Raw genomic sequence first — 20,442 nt, 5'->3', positions numbered from 1 at the left:
TGCGAGTCAAAATATCCGGGAATTATGCTTATGAAAAATAATAATTAAAAAAAGGAACACTTGAATGAAATAAATAAGGATGTAAGTGCCAAATTTGAAAAAAAAAAAATATTTTTTTTTCTGGAATAATACATGTATTGCTTAAAGAGTCGTAAAATAACTTACTAAAATAAATGAACCTAGTACCATAACATAAACGAGAATCAAAGTCTAGACACGATCCTTTATCGTTTTGTTAGGTGATCACAGCGTGGCATGTTTCTGTTAGTAGCTTCACGCAATAAAACTCATTTTCTAGAAAGTTTGAAAATGGCACTTAGATTTTTATTTATTTCAATTATTCAAATATTAATGGATCTTTGCGTGAAATTAAAAATCAAATATAACGAGTTTATTCATGATTTTTTGTTTTACTTAAACAAGCAAACATTAAATGGCACACTTCGTGTTTAAAAACAACTTCCTAAGAAAATGTGTTTTTATAAAGAGAATTGTTTATACTTTTCGCTGCAATTTCAGTCGAAGTTTTTACCCAAGGTGGTCTCGCGGCTAGAGCGCTGGATTTATAATCCTGTTGACCCGGGTTCGATCCCCGGTGTATCCGCGATTTATAACTTGTGTCAGGCAAGCCCGTGGTCCAGGTAACACAGGGGTTTTCTCCAGGAAGCTCTGGTTCCCCTGAGGCATCCCAACAAATCTCCATAACCATCTCATCGCGGGTGTAGCGTAGACCAGCCTCCTATGGTGCACCCTGGGCAACGACTGAGTCGGTAAATTGGTCTACATAACTGGGCGAATGATATAAGTCAAGTATCCGCCATTAGTTAAAAAAAATTACCCCTTTCGGTGCAGTAGACTATGCAGGTAGGCGTCCCCATTCAGTTAAAGAATATTAACTATAAACGATTATACCATGATGCAACGTGATAGAGGAATTGAATGGTTGCGCAACGCGAATATGTCATTGGTTCTTTTTTGGACATTTAAGCATTACTCATATTTTTCCGAATGTCTCCACAATGCTGTGGTTGTGGTTCCCGTTACGCGCGCATATAGACTATTAGTGAAGGATTGACTGGTGACTGAAAAGAACTTGAATTTTCAGTACAGTATCCACTATTCTCAATGAAAAGAAACTGTAGCAGGCCTACCGGTATATTTGTGAAATTAGTGTTTGTCCAGTAGGCCATAAGTACCATGTAGCCTAACATTGCTCACTGAACTTCATGACTATATTCGCGAATTCGGTATCTATAGAATTATTTCCAACTAATGGAACGGTTCTTTGTAGTCTTTCTGAAAAATAATAAATCATGAAAAAGAGTATTTTATCACTCGAAAATTTGCCGACACCAAAGCTCAAGTCTGCACTGCATAGGCCTATAAGGCAACAACGTTACTTTCAACAACCTTTGTAATAAGATAGTACGCAGTCACATTTTTATTAGACTTGTGAAAGATTTTCGTTGGCGTTAGTATTACTTTCTGGAAGCTCTTTAAAGCCAGTCACCTAAAATTCTGCTGAAATAGGGTGTGGGGGGGGGGGGAGAGAAATTCATTCATTATCTGTGCGTTTCTAGACCTACATGTAATTAAAGAATCTATAGTAAAGTAAATGATAAGAAAATAAGGATTCTGTTGACTAGACAACAGATTCAGTGGGAATATCGTCAATTATAGCAATCTTGAAAACAATGAACCACCAATACATATTTTTGGTGACTGCAAAGTGATTGTCTAAAACTAATGGAAAGATCTACAGGAGTCGCTCACTTACATATGCGTGCTTTAAATATTCTTTGATATGATGTAAATCACGAAGTCCTCCTCTTTCTTCTTCTTCTTCTTCTTCTTCTTCTTCTTCTTTTTACCGTTCTTGAAGAAGGTCGCTGAAGCATTGGAACTTACTTCTCCTGATACAATAGCTCACATTGTCATAGGATTTCGGAAGAAGTGAGCAGCAAGTTTCCCGAAGCAGACATACCTACTTATTTCGAATGTGAATGAAGTTCTTTTCTCAATATGTTATCCCGAATTCAAGCCTCAAATGAAGTTGCCATTGAGCTTAATCTTCCTTCACAGATGAGGAACCTGAACTTCTTCTTACTCAGAAATTTTTAATTGGTAATTTAAAGACGCTTAATCAACTACGAGATTATCTAGAGTCGATGGTAATGGTGATAGCGAGATAGTACTTGGCGAGATAAGTCCGAGGTTTCGTCATGGTATTACCTAATATTTGCATTACAGTTGAGAAAAATCTCGGGATATTGTGTTTAACATGAATGTAGCTTGTGTTAAACATTCTTCAATCTCATCAGTTGAAATAGAACACCATTTTCTATTTTGTACTGTAAAATAAATATTTTTTAAAGGGTTTTAAGTGCCCAATACTCAGTGGCGGGTCGTGAATTTGTGGATTGGGAGAGCTGCAGTAGATTTCGGTACATACAAATTTCACTTCTTGATACCATTACTAATAAGTATAGGACAAAAATAAATGCACTACATATCGAAAAACCAAAACTTCCTGACTTAGTTGGGAGATGTCTGTGAGACCATTTGTTAATCCCTAAGAAAAACTAATACCATCAATTTCAGTCTGAATTTCAGATCGGCAGACACTCAACTTACAATCTACCAGTTCATTCTGAATTGTCTTAGAATAACCTTAAACAGTGGCATGTTCCAAATGATTTTTGAGAGGCTCGTTTAGATTACTCACGAACTGTAGCAACCCACGAAACACATCAGGGTTCTTCGAATCGTTTTTTCATCATGTCCCCTAAGGGGAAGTTCATATTGGCCACAAAATTTGATACAATCAATATTTTTTTTTAAATAATTTCACGATTTTTTCTCATTTATTCATTATGTTTGAGAATGTTTGTTCTGTTCGTTTCACTTAATTGCACAGCAGTATGAGTTGCGTAATGTAGCCAATGAAACAACATTTTCAGATGAGACTGCGAAGATTCGTGCATTTTGCTTTTTAGGGGCAACTGTCCTAAATGTGTCACACACTCCTAGTCCATGCAGCATCACCACCGAAGAGGAGGCAAGGAAAACAAAATACAGATTTTTTTTGTTCACATCCACGTAACCACAAATGCTTAGCGTAAATTTCATTGTTATACTTCCTTACATATATGCACTATTTCGGCTGGATGAAGCTTAAGTAAGATTTAAGTCGGGTAACAGACGACCCTTCAATTTCACTTCATTACATCAATATTCTCCGCAAGGGAAAGTTGAGAAAAATAAAATCAATATTCTGTAATTCAACACACACTCATGCTTGCACATTTGCACTGGTTAAGTTACGGTATTAAGACGTCACACCAAAGCAACACTCAGATATACTGATGGTCAACAATTTTCTAAAACTGGAAAAGAAGTCTCTTTCGTATTTTACGTGCTATATCAAAAGGATTCTACTCGTGCAATCATTTTGAGTTAAGGCAAATATTAGGTTCTGTTGGAGGCTGGATATATACGTAATAATAAGGCAAAAGAGAATATTAATTTCGTTATATTAACTAGATAAGATTCTACAACAATAAGTATGTGAAAAGAAAATAAAAATTTTGTCATTAAGTTTCAAGGGAATAGAGAATCCATTTGACACAGCATTAAAATAGCGGTGTGGGAGGAGAGGAAAGATCCCTTGTGGCCTGGCTCTGCAAGCCACTGCAGCGAGATATGGGTTTTAAACAGTGGCAGTTTCCCTCTGCTTCCCTTCACCTCTCTACCCCCTGACAATGCAAGACACACTCTCTATGAGTTGACCACCCTGCAGATCCCAGGACGACTTCGAATGCAGTATCAATTCCAATACAATCAACGCGCAAAAAGATTATGCATAAGATAATAGTACATATTCCCGGCCAGATGAAATATAAAGCAATTTATCAATAAAAGCTGTAACAATTCTTCTACAAATTAAAATAAATATTATTTTTATTTTCCTGTCAAAGCAGGGAGTGCTGCAGCTCCACAGCTCTTATGGACGAGCCGCCCCTGCCAATACTTAAACATTCAGGCTTAACCTAGCCTATTAGTATTGAGGACTATCTCTCCAATGATTCGGATCTCCTTACTGGTTCCATCCTGAGGTTTACATCTGTTGTGATCTAGGTTCTAGAAGGTCCGCTAACTCAATTTGATCCCTCTGCTATATCTCGCCAAACGTGCAATAAATAGAGCGAAACGAAATGAATTTAATTCATAGTGATTACTGATTATGTACAGTAATTCTGAAACAGCACATTTAATTTTATACCAGTAGCTTTAATATAATTTCAAAATTAAATTGATATAGTTATTTGCAATTTGTTAAGTGTTATATTACATCTACATCATACCATACCATGCCATATCATATTATTATATTATATTATATTAGAAGGGCCAATAATACAAAAGAATGCTCTTTGGTAAGCGAAGTAACCTCAGAAAACACAAATTCGATGTCTATAATAAATTTTTAAGATGAAGAGCATGGTCATAGGAAAAAAAATACAGAAGATAAACTTGTGAATTCTAAATGAGGCAGTAGAGCAAGTGGACAGCTTCAAATACTTGGCGTGTAACTTACTATAACAGTAACATGAGCTGCTGCCAGGAAGTCAAAAGGAGGATAGCAATGGCAAAGGAAGCTTTTAATAGAAAAGGAGCATCTTCTGCGGACCTCTGGAAAAAGAAATAAAGAAGAGACTAGTGAAGTGCTTTTTGTAGAGTGTGGCATTGTATGGGGACATTACGACGAAGTGAAGAGAAGCGAATAGAAGCATTTGAAATGTGGATGTGAAGAAGAATGAAATGTGTGAAGTGAACAGACAGAATAAGAAATGAAGCTGTGTTGGAAAGAGTAGGTGAAGAAAGAATGATGCTGAAATTGATCAGGAAGAGGAAAGGGAATTGGTTGGGTCATTGGCTGAGAAGAAACTGCCTATGAAGGATGCACTGGAATGGTGAATGGGAGAAGAGTTCGGAGTAGAAGAAGATGTCAGATGATAGACGACATTAAGATATATGAATCATATGAGGAAACAAAGAGGAAGGCAGAAAATAGAAAAGACTGGAGAAAGCTGGGTTTGCAGTGAAAGACCTCTCCTTGGGCAGAACACTAAATAAAATGAATGAATTAAATTTTTGTCCCTTATTTGTGCTGAATTTCTGTTCGGGGCTAGGTTTAGCCAATTTTTTCCACGAGTTTGACCATACTAAGAATGAACTATGAATAATTAAGACACTTTCTATATAGGCTACATAAACGAATGCATTCGCTCCTGTACACTCACACACACACACACACACACACACACACACTTATTGTTTTATGTTGTTAATTCAAAAAATGCATGTAAGATTTTAATAAACATGTAGTTTTTGGCAGTAGTCTGTCAACTAATTTTCAATCCGATTAATTTATAATCTGTTTAGAACAATTTGTAACTAATGAACTTAATTGTAAAGTGTATCAATATGTTAAAAAAAAAAAGTGAAAATAAATCCTGGAGATAGATTATACTTTAGGAGTTCCCGAAAGTACGTACTCATTGATCTCAGATTGATAAATTTGTTTTTAACTTCCAAAAATTACAATGTTTTAAATGGCGATTTTATGAAAATGTTGTGTGCATTTTTACTTTTGCATTTCTTTGTATAATAAATTGAGTATTATACTATAGACTAATGCCATAATTATGTCTAGTAAAAATGTTTTTGTTTAATGACAAACTAAATTAAAACTAAACTAAATTAAACTACATTTTTAACCGAGTGTTCATATTAATACTTACCTACATATTCTCTATTGCAGTGATAGATAAATATAGTCTGTATGATGGTACCGGTATTCAAATGTTTATTGTTATTGTTACAAACAATTGTTTTCAACAAGATGTACGGTACATGTTTTCAGCATATTAAAGCCTAGTTACTGACAGGTCTTTTTATTAGAATTTAATAAGCTGAATCTAATTTTAAAGTAATGAATACGCTGTTAAAACTTGTAATACGTTTTGATGTGAATCTAAGTGCAAGTAATGTTGAGCAACTGTGGAAACAATGGTTTAGTACTTTCATAAAATTTTGTTGTAGCAACTAAATCGAATGATTCTGCTGAAAAGCTTTTACTTCTAATCAGTTATATCTCTTCTGCAGTATATGAGCAAGTCAGTGAAACTTCAACTTAAGTTATAATGCAGCGATCACAATTGTACAATCTCTGTATGTTAAACCAAAAAGTGAAGTTTTTGCTAGATATAAACTTACTGTTAGACACCAACTACCAGGTGAGTCGATCGACCAATAGTATAGTATAGTATAGTATTTATTAGCTGTCGTTATAGCAAAAGCTAATGACATTGTCAAATTACACGTGTGAAATTATAGTGCAAAAATGAAAATTATTCTATTACAACACTAAACATAAAACAAAATGATCACAAATACTCCTTAGAGTTTACAATTGAGAGTCAAGATTATCAAAATTAGGCTAATATCTAGATGAAAATTGTAACACACTGATCACAGATATTGATTTGATTAACAATTTATGAGAATTTCCTAATATATTACACATATATATATATATATATATATATATATATATATATATATGTTGTTGTTGTTGTTTTCTAATGCCAGGCGTTTGACAATAAAGTCATTTGACCTCTTGCACTCCAATATTTTTCAAAGATATTATCATGACCAGCCACTGAAGCACAGATTTTGAGGTGTTCCGAATCCATTTCTTGGTTTGAGTTGCACACTGGACAGTTAGGGGACTGATATATTCCAATTCTATGCAGGTGTTTGGCCAAACAATCATCGACCAATATGTAGAAGTACTGAAATTACTAGAAAAAGATTGCAATTTCAAAGTAGTAACAGGTAAGCAAAACAGAGATGATTTTATATGTGACTCATTCATTAGCGGCCTAAAATCGCATCAAATTAGACTGTCTTCTAGAGAATTTAACGTTACCATTAGATAATGCTGTTACTCAGGCTAGATTATTGGAATTGGCCCAGCAACATTCAGAAATGTTTGTGAACTCTTATTCATCTTACACATAATCGGGAAGAAAAACCCTGTAAGGAGGAGTAGCCTATGTTGATAGTTTCCTTCAGCTACTACAAACTCACGTTGCTATTTTTGTGGATACTGTTTTTAACCCCTTACCGCATTCTGGGACAGATATGGCACATACCGGCTTTGTATTCATATAATTTATAATATAAGCATATAATATTTCAAACTGCATACTGGGACAGATATGACATACGGTCAAGAATTGGATTTGACCATATGTGACATCAGTTGAGAAAGAAAGAACTACTTAAGTTATTTTAATATTAAACCGGTGCGTGCATGACTGTCCCATGCAGTAAGGGGTTAAAACATTTACGTAAACAATGTCCTGGTAGAGAAGCTGTTTGTAAAAACTGTAATAAAAAATGTCATTACACTAGCGTATGTAAATCTCAGGAGAAAACTTCTGCTTTTAGTTCCATTCTAAGACAATTACACCACTTAAATTAAATGGGATTTTTAAAGAAGCTCTTGTGGATACAGGAAGTACAGAAAGTTTCCTTAGTCTTGAATTCGTGCATAGACATAATTTAACGTTGCAAAGTAAAGTTCTCATGGCTTCTACTTGTACAATATTTGGTATCAAAGCAGTGGCGGCTGATTGAGGCAAGAGAGGCCGGGCCTCAGTCACTTGGCTTAACTGAAATCAAATTTTGTGTTTTTATATAATATATTAGTTATATGAATGAAGCATCGCTGTAGAAGCATTTTAAAACTTTGTGATATATATATAGACCTGTTTTGCAGTAAAATTTACTCCTGAGGCCAGAATCGCTCGTGCCGGGTCTGGTTGTGATGTATATAGACCTGTTTTGCAGTAAAATTTGTTCCTGAGGCCAGAATCGTTCGTGCCGGGTCTGTCTTCTGAAGTTCCTGTATATTCGCGGGGTTTGAGCTTGCGCTTAAAACTTTATAGCCGAGGCACAATTCGTCTGGCCTCGTGGCCTGGTCAGGTTTCACTCCTCACATCCATGGGCCGGCCTCAAGGGTAGAGTGGGGTGGGAATAGCAATGGTGACTTGTCTTCCTAAATAGGCCATAAATAACACAAATTCCAGCTCTTTGGCAGGCAGAGACCCACACTATTTCCTCCCCTTATGTCTCAGTTTATGACTTAAGCGAGGGTGTTGTACTATTGTAATTCGTAGTACAGTAGTGAATCTAGGCCAATGTTGTTATGTATTTCGGGAAAATATAAACAGAAAGAAATGCGAGAAATAATGCTGGTGTAGTTAATTCATTGTTAGAGTGTCCTTTTTCAAGAAGAAATAATATTGAAAGAAAGGAAGTTTTAAATACAGAGAGAGTCTACCGAGATACCTACGACATCGCTGACTAATTTTTCTGACAGATAATCTTAAAACGCGAGTTTCTATTGCATCCTGGTATGGTCAACATAAATGGTTGAGTGGTAATGTGATGCAAAATAAACTTCTCTGTTGGCCTTGTTCGTTGCTGTCAAGGGAAAAAAATAAAAAGAACAGAAAGGAGGGGATTTTCAACACATAATGTGGGTTGCTTCATCACACTGAAACAATCACTGAAACTCACAGCATAACAGCTTATTTGGTGAGTGACATTTTTCATCAATAGTAGGCTAATAATAATAGACTAATAATAATAATACTAATAATAATACAGTAATCATGATATTAATAATATAACAATAATTAATATCATAAATAAACATTTCCTATCGGAGGCACTTAAACTAGTTGCATCTGGCCTCACCGAGGATTTCGATCACCGGCCGCTACTGTATCAAAGGAACTTGAAGGAACTAGTCTTGAATTCGTGCATAGACATAATTTAACTTTGCAAAGTAAAGTTCTCATGGCTTCTACTTGTATGATATTTGGTATCAAAGGAACTTGAACAGTTTCATTAGAATTTGAGAATTACGCATACAATAATGTTCGATTGCAAATACTGAAAGGCTTGTGTGCCGATGCTATTATTGGACATGATATTCTGAAACTGCATTCAACTCTTGAAATACCAGTACCGGTACCGTACTATTTGAGGACTAAAAGATCCTCTTTCAATCTGCAGTTTAGTTGCTGCTATTGTTTCTCCAGTTTCATTATCTCCTAGTCTTACTCCTGATTGTGCTCCTGTTGCAATTCAATCTAGAAAATATTCTACGGAGAACAGAAATTTTATAGAACAAGAAATACGAAAACTTCTTTCAGAAGGAATCATTGAAGAAAATAGATCTCCTTGGCTTGCTCAAATAGTTGACACAAGAAATGAAAAACATAAAAAACAGAAAGGTTATTGATACCCTCAGACAATAAACAGGTTTACTTTACTTGACGCCTATTCTTTAACCAGAATGGACGAGCTTCTTCGAAAAGCAAGTAGATATGAAGTACCGGTATTAAATATGGTCGATCTCTGTAGTGCTTATCACCAAATACCAATTCTCTCTGAGGATAAGCCTTATGCAGCTTTTGAAGCCTGTGGTAGGCTCTATCAGTTTCTACGAATACCTTCAGTGTCACTAACGGAGTTGACTGTTTCCAGCGAGCAATGGGTAGTATTATTCAATCTGAGGGCTTAAAGGACATTTTTTCATACTTGGATGATGTGATAATCTGTGGACTGTCAGGAAGAATATGACAGAAATTTACAAAATTTTATAAAGGCAACAGAAAAATGTAATCTTACTTTAAGCAAGGAGAAATGTATTTTTTACGCCAAGAGTATAAATTTTCTGGTATTTACAATTAACAACAAAACGATCAGGCCTAATCCCGAACGTCTCCTCCCTCTGAAAAATCTTCCCAAACCTAACGATAGTAGCTCCTTATGTCAAGCCATTGGTATGTTTTCACATTATTCTGGACGGATCGCCAAATTTTCAGAAAAGCTACGTCCTCTTATATAATGTAAAACTTTTCCAATGCCTCAAGATGCAGTACTCGCATTCGAGTGTTTAAAAAGTGAAATTTCAGATTCTGTTGTAACAACCATCGAAGATAATATTCCTTTCACTGTAGAAACAGACGCTTCTGATTTTGTTATAGAAGCTACTGGTACTTTATCACAATTGGGGCGACCAGTAGCATTTTTCTTAAGAACTCTTACTAATACCACAGTCTAGTATATACAGTCACGAAGTTCAATACGTAGTAAATATGCATCCATAGATAGTTGCTAACCACTAGGATCGCTACTATCGCCTCATTACAGACAATGTGAAATAGTACCTGCACAGTCTACTGTACCTAGTACCCTCATAAACTCAAGCTTCGTGAATGTACATACTAGACTGTCCTAATACTAAACAAAAACACTGTCATTGAGGAAAAAACAATGCAATCATTGAAGCGTTCTGAAAATGGAGTATCTCATGTGTCGGCATTTTAAGCTCATAACCAATCAAAAGTCTGTAGCTTTTATGTTTAATGGCAAGATATCTAATAAAATAAAAAACGAGAAGATTAAGAGATGGCAGCTTGAACTTAGTTTATCGTTCAGGGAAAGTTAATGTTGTTGCTGATGCCTTTTCATGCGTATCTAATGCACTAGACGGATCTTATGAGAAATTGAAGCATCTACACAATAGTCTCTGCCATCCTGGAATTACACGTTTCTATCACTGGATACGAAATAAAAATTTACCTTATTTAGTCGAAGATATAAAGAAAATGACTGCTACTTGCGTTGCTTGTGTTGAGTTGAAGTCCCAATTTGTGAGAGCTGAGGGAAAATTAATAAAAGCAACAACTCCATTTGAACGACTAAATATTAATTTCAAGGGGCATCTTCCTTCAGAAACTAGAAACTGTTACATCCTTACAATCATTGATGAATTCTCTAAATTTCCATTTGTTTTTGCATGTGCAGATATGAAATCTTCTACTGTTACCGTTATATGATGCTTAAGGCAACTCTTTGCTATATTTGGTATGCCATCCTACATTCATTCGGACTGTATATCTCACGAATTCAGTCCTTTAGTAGAGAAGCTAATCCGAATTATGCACATATTCGTTATTCAGATGGAAGAGAGGACACTGTCTCAGTAAGACAGTTAGTCCCATATGGATTCCATGATAGAGAATCGATCATCACCTATTGATACTTGTAAAAAGTCATCTGACAATGAGATTTCCAAAGCTTCACAAGAACCCGATTTAAGTACAGAATACAACAAGATTCGATGGAACCAGAGTCTCCAGCCAAGCACAATATAGGATGAGAACAAATCAGGACTCTTTCTAACCCGGCATCTGATAATAAGATTTCAAGTCCTTTATAGAGTATTATCTAAGTATAGAAGATTCGATAGAACCAGAGTCTCCAGTCAAGCGCAATATAGGATCAGAACGAACCAGATCTCTTTTTATCCTGGCACAACCAGAGTATCCATGAGAGCAGCCTCCATCCCTCCGCCGATGTAAATGGGACAGAGTACTTCCAAAAGTATCTGAAGGATTAGGTCACAAATCCTATGTCTGTTCTTATGGTCGTATTAAAATGTTGTTGCTATGGTTACAAACAATAATTGTTTTCAATAAGATGTATACGTCATGTTTTCAGCTTATTACTGAAATATATTTTTATTACATTTATTATGTTAAAATTGTTGGCAGAGTGACTAGATATTAATGATTCTGTAATAATTATTTGGGTACTCTAACTGATTTTCACAGTCGTTTGGAATAAAATTCTTTATACTGTACTTTTTCCACATTGAAAAATCAAAATAAGCGGTAGAACATCAATACTGTGACGTATGATACGGGGCATACGTAAATGAAATCATGGTCATCGGAGAGGCAAAAATGAATTTCCGGTTTGCGTGCAAAGTAGTTCTACATATATCTTAAATTAGCATTACATTTACTGCATACAATTTGATGAATGCTATTATTTAATATAATCATGAATACTTTGAACAGCTACATAGATGAATTTTTGCATTTATATGTAGATAAAGTGACAATGATTGTAGTGTAAGGATATCTTACTATTAGGTTGTGATGTGGCTACTCAGAGGGTGGGCGCTGCTGCGCGTGAAGTTGTGTCAGGGAGTTATAGGACGTAGTTGAAATTTCGACTTTGGTGTGGGGAATTAATAGGTAAATAAGTAATATTTTGAAGTCACGTTAATGTAAAACATTTATTGTGCTTTGAAGATTAGGTAATTTCAATTGTTGGAGTGTCGCCAACCAGTAAAGTGCTGTTCAACTTTCCTAAGTGAAGGTAGGTTAGTCCTAAATGATGATCAGACTGCAACACAAAACTACTACCGTAAGAGAAATTTAGATTACATATAATATTGTTATATCCATTTTAGAGATACATGTGTGTATATATTTCAATAGTATAAAAGCTAAACAGTTCGATTTCTTTATAATGTGTAATAGAAAAGTGAACGTAGGAATTCATGGCACCTTTGAACTGTCAGAATTATGTTTCCTTGAAGTTATGGCAACCTCGGTGAAGTCAGCTGATTTTGTGCATACTTTCATTGAAGCATAAAAGTATTGTTTCTTGTTTGTTTGCTGAACTACTACATTGTATTTCAGGATGGGATTTTACTACAAGTGTTATTTATTCGAACTTAATTATGTGTTACATGTTTTTTTGTTCTCGTAACCATTCCACTAAATATGGATGGGAATCGTTACCGTTATCATCATCTTCATAATCAAAACGGTAGTGAATGTATATGGTGTACGTGCCTAAATATAATTAATTAATTGTTATTATATTATTAATTATTCATTTATCAAATGTAAGAGTGGTTTTGTACCTGCTTTGATTTGCATGTATCTTTAACCTTGAAATGAAAACATTGTTTGATTTAAAGGGTTCTACTATGGCTAATCGCAGTGGAGCCCAACGGCCAAATGGAACACAAGGAAAAATTTGCCAGTTTAAGCTAGTTCTTCTTGGAGAATCAGCAGTTGGCAAGTCAAGTTTAGTACTGAGGTTTGTCAAGGGACAGTTTCATGAATATCAAGAAAGTACAATAGGGGGTAAGAAAAATGTTTATTTTTCTCTATTTACTAAGTAGATAGTGAAGTTTGTTGTGCATTACTTAAGTTTGACTGAAGACAGTTTTAATTCGATGTTTAATTAATTATTGCATCTCATAATCAACTCTGTAGCTCGATTATATAAATAGTTTGTTACTGGAAATGTATAATGTTTAAATGAATGGAATAGATTTATACTGGTCTTATAAAAACATACGACATTATTGAGTTATGATTTAATCTGTAACTGCTTTTATTCCTCACAGTCGCGTGGAAGATGACGGATTTAAGCGATTTTATGTTTACATTAATTTAAAAATTAATGGTAACATGTAAGTTAATATTTGTTAGAAATTTGTTCATTGTTAATGGTTTTTTTCTATTACCGGTATCGTGTGGGTATGTTTTTGCCACGAAAGAAACAAAATACAAAATCAAATTTAAAAATAACGTGGGTATTACCGAGTGATACAATGGTCAAGGAATGTTAACATGTGACGCATGTTGTTTCATAATTGTGTTACCGGAATTTCTTGTTGAGTGTAAAATGCAAGCTCCATTTTTCATACTGTTTTACAAAAGTACTAAACATAAAGTGCAACAGCAAGTTTTTTCTTATTGTACGTAGGCTATTTTTCATTTTCAACCATAAAAAGATTTCGCAGTTTTGTCTGTGTAGGATCACCTAATATGCAACATTTTGTGTTTATGTAGCCGGTTTCTTCAATAGAGTTGATTAATTTCTTCAACTTGTTTGAGATAATTTTGTATCCAACATTATAGCAAGAGAGTTGGACAAACTGTAGTTGAGTGACTTGTCTTGTGAAGTCTCTGAACATAGGATTATATTATTATATTTTATTCTTACCTGCTACACATTGGATTTTGCATTTTTCTAGAGTTATAAATTGGCCTGTTAGAATTTTCGGGAAAATTTTAGAACACGGACTGCACCTACCAAATTAAGTCTTAAAATACTAAAAAGAGCCGATTTGTCTGCGTTTGTCGAATGCGCATCATTGTATTTACGAAAAGGCACTTTTCAGTGCCAATAATTTATTTTGTGTGCACAAGGTTGGAATTTTGAATTAAGAGGGAAAGGGTGCAGTCCGTGTTCTGGAGTTTATCCGAATTTTCTTCTGGAAACAATGTTACCAATACTGTAACCACATCTCGAAAAAATTATGCACAGTTAAGGATTCAAATTTGTTTGAGGCAGGTAGTAAAGAAATAATTTTAAATTATGTTATTATGAAAATTGGATATGTAAGAGTTGAGATTTACTTAGGTTTCTAAATGATGAATATTTTGAAAGCTGCTTGCTGGTAATCGGTCTAGTGTATGAACCTTGTGTGTTTTGGTGGAGAATTCTAGTATCAATAAACGCAGTGATTTGCGTTTTCGTCTTGTATATTGTCCTTAGATTGCACGTTTTCTACTTTTGACATGCTCTCTATTTTAGATTTAACATGTTGTCAGTAATGATTTTGTTTGTGTAGTCAGTAACACAGTTAATTTAATTGGGAAATAGGATCAAAGGGATTGAACGAAGTATAGAGAAAATTTTATTGTGCTTCAATTATTCTTTTCATCGTTGTGACGGGAAAATGCCTTTTCAGAGTTCTTGATGGAAAAGAAATGATTCTGAGAGCCCTGTCTCTGTGCACCTCTTAGATATACAGTCTTTTCCCCCTTAATTGATCAGGCAAATTTCGTGTGTATTTAATACAAGCTAGGAAATACGCACAGAAAACCTCACAATTGATGCTATAAATTCTTAGACTTATACACCAAAGTAGTTGTATTGAAGAAAACAATATGTACTGGTACTTTATGCATTTTGGAATGGTTAATTAACGGCAGAAACTATCAGTACTGGTACAAGAAATTCACATCAGTATCAAAACTCCTTAAAGTGCTATTCTTCTGGCATTCCTATGACTTTCAGAATACAAAATTCTCTTAGACTGCATGCCTAACTCAAAATAGACTTTTTTTCTTTTGCTTGTGGCAGTCTTCTTGGAGTGGTACGAAGAAACAGCATTAAATTCTGGTCTAGCCCAATATTAAAACCAGTAAGTTATTTTAGAAATAAAGAGACTTCTTGACAAGTTTTCTCCATTTTTATCTGTTTTCCCAGGCATCATCTTCTACACCAATTCTCTCTGGTAATTGACTATGTTTTCTGCTGCCATATTATTCTTGATGTCAGAGTGTTTCTTTTCTTCTCTGAAGTTAATACTTAATATTTAATAATAATATTTTAATAATATTTATTTTTTTAATATAAATAAAGTTACTTGTAGGGATCAATAGTCACTGTGCCATTCATGTAGTAAATTGACACTGCTAATAGCCTATATAAATAAATTTAATTATGTTTTCATCCATTCTTAAATTTATAGAATTGTCTCAAATCATAATATTCTCTCTGCTATAATATATTTCGAAAATAATTCTAAGACTATTAAAGGTACAAGTCTTCACTTCTTTGCATCCAATTTTATCACAATTTATAACTTCATTACAGTTTAATAACTAGGTGTAGTAAATATTAAAAAATTAACATATCACAGCTGTGTTTGAATGTTCTACTTCAGTAGGAGCATTTTGGCGGAATATAGACATATACTGTCCAAATGTAAGATTTGAATATAAATTATACTTCAGATTATAGAGTACATTTCATAATATATTTATAACTTGTTTTAAAAATATGTAGTATCTTGTGCACTACACTTAAAAAATATTGTGGTGAAAGTGTTGTTCTTTAGTGTTTATTAGGAACGTCATTTCTTCAGTAAATTTTTTAGTTTATAATGCATAATGAATTCTCCTGGTGGGTTTATTCTTCTCCTTCGAGGAAAATTTCCGATACCGGTACAATGTTAATAAAAACAACACATAATAATAATAATAATAATAATAATAATGTTTTATTTTCGCTGGCAGAGTTAAGGCCATAAGGCCTTCTCTTCCACTCAACCAGCCTTAATCAATACAATACATAAATTTAAATTACAAATATTTACATTACACTTAAAAGGTTCTCCAGCAATATTCTTCACTACACATTTATTTAAATTTAGATAAATCTATAAGGTAATGTAGTAACTTAATTTATGAGCTAATTTAATTCAATGAATTATAATTAATTTAATATTTGAGATAGCTAGTAAAATGATGAAAATTAATTTAATATAAGCTTACCAGGACTATGTTACAGGGAGAATATATATATTTCTATTTCTATAATGAGAATATTAATGTAATTGCCATTAGAGGTTTTGTAAATCTATTTAGAGAAGTTAATGATAATAATAAGAATGGACAGATGTTAATTTCATTATAAGTAACAAATATTAATCAGCAATTAATCTGTTAAGTAAGAATTTATGTAATTTTGACCTAAATGAAGTTATTGTCCAACAACCCCTTATATCACTCAGAAGCGAGTTCCAATTTCTAGCAACTGAAACTGTATAGGATGAAGAATTTATTTATTAAATTTAACATTGAAATTTATGGTTTATAATAGCTAACTATTTTAGCAACATTATTATTATTATTATTATTATTATTATTATTATCATCATCATCATCATCATCATCATCACCACCACCACCACCACCATTACTACTATCATAAGATTTTATTGAGATTTAAAATGTGAAAAAAAGCCGCCTACTATCATTATTATTATTATTATTATTATTATTATTATTAATATTATGTTCTTTACTGCTGGCTTGAAGTGTGAGACAGTTACCTTTATTAAATTAGTACCTTTTCCAATTAGCCTACATGTGCTTTGAATTTAAGATCATGTTCAAAGTATTCAAGTAAAGTAGTTTTGGACGTCATAATATTCTTCTTCTGACATTTCTTCCACAATCGAGAAACTTACATGCAATTAATAAATATTTTGAAACAAAATTTGTAAGTAGGCCTAGTTATTGTATTACTGTACATCTTTCGTCTCTGATCCCCAAAAAATTCTCATCTGACATATTCATTATTTAGGAACTCTGTTGGAAGTTAGTCATAAGTCATAACTCCTAAGGAAAGAAAGAGTTTTTCACAATGTTTTACATATTATTGATTCTTAGACATATGTGAGTAGATCAGGAAGGATGTGGTCATTGAGAATGTGTAATTCACTTTGAATTTAATAAACCACATGCGTAATGCATTCATGTCACTTTTTTAAATTTAAGTTTCCTCAGTATTCAACATGATATTGAATGTAAGTGAATCAACTTTACCTACCAATTCTTTTTTTCCATTTTATTCATTTGCGTCTTCATTGACTTATGTAAAATAGTTTTATTTATTATGAGGTGTTCATATTTTTCTACCCAAGAGAAATAAGCCTAGCTCTTACATTATAATTTATGTATAAAGAAAATGTCTTTGCAGGACAGCCATGAGATACATTTAGCTGTGTTCAGTATACTAGTTTATAAATTAATTTGAATTTTCTAACTTTCTCTTATTATTCTTCTTAAGCAAGTTGAAATATAAATCAGACGTTGGCTTGTTATGAAATGTATCATCATTATTCCATCTTCAAGATTTCTGTGGTTAGAATTCCTTCCACAACGATGTTAGAAGTTTATTTCAATCTTCTTTTCGATAACCTCTGTAGGTGTAGTGTCTGTATGGAGTTATGTATGTTACTGTCCATTCTTGTTACATGGACCCACCAGTATTGTTACATATTGGTATTTGTTGGAACATACCCATTTTGCTTAAATGTAATGTATCCTGCAAGGAATAGAATCAAAACAGTTATTCTGATATCTTGCTTTTCATTTGTTTATTTGATGCTGGGTCATTTATAAACTCATTGATAATACCATAATGACTCAAAATTATTTCCTTTAATCTCTTCACTTAGTTTTGTTTCATAGTGTGTGTAAGTTATTCATTGAATACATAGTAAATTGTATCCCAAATAGCCTAGCTGTATTAGTTCGAAGCCTTTATTACTTAGGATAATTTCAATTTTAACTTTTTTTTTTACCAAATGCTTTTTCGTCAGAAATGAAAAAGATATTCTCAGGTATAATTGTGTATTCTTATAAGTAGTTGAGAGTTCTTTTGTCATTTTTCAGTTCGTGAAGATATAAACTGATTGTCCACAAATGTTATTGTAGGTCCTTTAATACTTTGCAAAATAATTAAAATCTGATTTCTTCTGTCATTTGCTGGTACTTCAGTCAATGCTTAATAATTCCTTTAGGATCACTTAACACGTGATTTCGGATCACATTTCATAACATAAGGTCCCTGTAAGTTTCAATCTTCTATGTTGTTGTACATTATAAGATTGTAGAATAGTATGAAACATGACAGGTATAGTATTGTTTGGTTATGATCTATGAAGATTATAGTAACAATATAAAATGTTAGATGACCTTGAATGGAGATGTGTCAAGGACATGGAGTTTTCTTCGACGTGAACTTGTGCGAAATGTAACACCACTTCACCTTATGGGAACTGTGAAAAATGAGCCATTTCGCGTTCAGGATTAATGCAAACAGCCACTGTCACATTTCAATGTTGTTGTTGTTATCTAGTGCCTTGCATCTGACAATGAAGCCATTAGCAGTCGTGCTTTCCAATACTTTCAATGTAAAACAGGAAATTTTGTTAAAATGGCTTTCAGACATTACTTAAATGTGTGCAGTCATGGGAAATATTCATTGTCGGAGGCATTATGTTCTAAATATTGGTAGTGTCATGATAAGTGTTGCTAATATTACAGTTGTTCTTCCAAATTTCTATGTAAGCTTAACTTTTAGAGATCAGTCCCTTGTACCGCTTTCTTGATTATCAAAAACTGACGTAGCACGCCATTTAGGGTGACCAATTTCTTATCACAAAAATACGGGAGACTTGGTCACGATAAATTTTAGCGCAATTTTTTGGGGTTTGAAGCCAGAATTCATTAATCTAAAACTATTTAATTGTAATAGAAATATGAGTTAAGTCACAATTTTGAGTACAGTAATATTTAAATATGCATGTTTCTTAGTTTTAACTTATTTTATTTGTTAAAAGGATGCTGCAGAACATTTTTATCTTCCTATGCAAACTGAGAAAAAGAGAAACTCTTTACAATCATATGTCATGATTGTTTGGCCAAACACCTGCATAGAATTGGAATATATCAGTCCCCTAACTGCCCATTGTGCAACTCAAACCAAAAAATGGATTCGGAACATCTCAAAATCTGTGCTTCAGTGGCTGGTCATGATAATATCTTTGAAAAATATTGGAGTGCAAGAGGTCAAATGACTTTATTGTCAAACGCCTGGCATTAGAAAACAACAATCATTTGTGCATACATTTACATGAAACCTGACGAGATCACTGGAACAGAATTTCTGTATTGATTGGTACCTACTAAACTATCAATATTAATGTCAGTTTATATCTAAATATAGTTAGCAGTTATTATTATTATTATTATTATTATTAGGTTACATTAAAAAATTGGTGATCATGATTAATAAAGAAATATATGGGAGGATTAGGATATCAGTACAGGAGTTGGGAGGATCCAAAAAATTAGCTCAAGTACGGGAGTTTCTGGAAAATAAGGGAGAGTCGGTCACCCTAACACCATCTAATATTATAGAATGAAATGGTTATCACAGTATTCGTCTCGTGTAGTAAGTTTAGTATAGCACGGTTGCTACAAATGTGGCTAAATTATTATGGTTGACTTTACATTTTACTAAACTTGTGCTGTTATTAACCATTTTATTCCTGAAATCTAATATAATAATGGTTACTGTTACATGAATAATGCATAATACTGAATGTTGACTATAGTGGACTCAGGGTCCCTATTTCAAGGTTTATATCAGCCCCATTCAGTTCAGCATGTTGAGCCAAATCCAGATTGTAAATCAGGTTATGGTACAAACCCAACAACAAAATTTGGGCCACCTAATTTTACTAAGTTCCAGATACATCGCATTGCGCATGTGTAGTAAACAAGGGTGCCTAAATGTATGCTACTTATGGACAGTGTTGCGAAGCTTGTTGCCTACGTAAAGGAGGACTACTACCAAGACTCGGCCCATTTTTTAATTCTGTATCGGTACATTTACTAAACATGTATTGAAATTCGAATTACAGTATGTAATGTTATGTAGCACAGTGGTTTTTATACAGTGTTGTGTTTTATTCAGATAATGCAACCCCATTGTATGTCATGCCATTTTATTGTAATGAAAGTTTTTCACTAATTTTCGTAAAAGTTGTGTTAGCATTGAGATAGGTTAGTTTTAATTAAATATATCACTCTACCATAACACTGAAGGTGTTGCCAT

At 33.5% G+C, this 20,442-nt stretch overlaps 1 protein-coding gene across 2 annotated transcripts in view; it reads left to right on the top strand.

The window, feature by feature from the left end:
- Positions 1-12,050: 12,050 nt before the first annotated feature.
- The window catches only part of Rab5 (RAS oncogene family member Rab5), a 31,367-nt gene continuing 22,975 nt past the window's right edge, over positions 12,051-20,442 (top strand). The window contains exons 1-2 of one of the 2 annotated variants that reach the window (XM_069849271.1): positions 12,051-12,191; positions 12,926-13,094. In XM_069849271.1, coding sequence (XP_069705372.1) covers positions 12,935-13,094 — 160 coding nt within the window. In that variant the 5' untranslated portion in view covers positions 12,051-12,191; positions 12,926-12,934. Of the gene's footprint in view, positions 12,316-12,925; positions 13,095-20,442 lie in introns of both variants that reach the window. The other variant, XM_069849268.1, reaches the window with a different exon arrangement.

The sequence above is a fragment of the Periplaneta americana genome, chromosome 16 (genome assembly GCF_040183065.1).
Source record: "Periplaneta americana isolate PAMFEO1 chromosome 16, P.americana_PAMFEO1_priV1, whole genome shotgun sequence".
Lineage (NCBI taxonomy): Eukaryota > Metazoa > Arthropoda > Insecta > Blattodea > Blattidae > Periplaneta > Periplaneta americana.
Note: the sequence above shows the minus strand (reverse complement) of the source record. Positions and strands in the feature narration are given on the sequence as shown.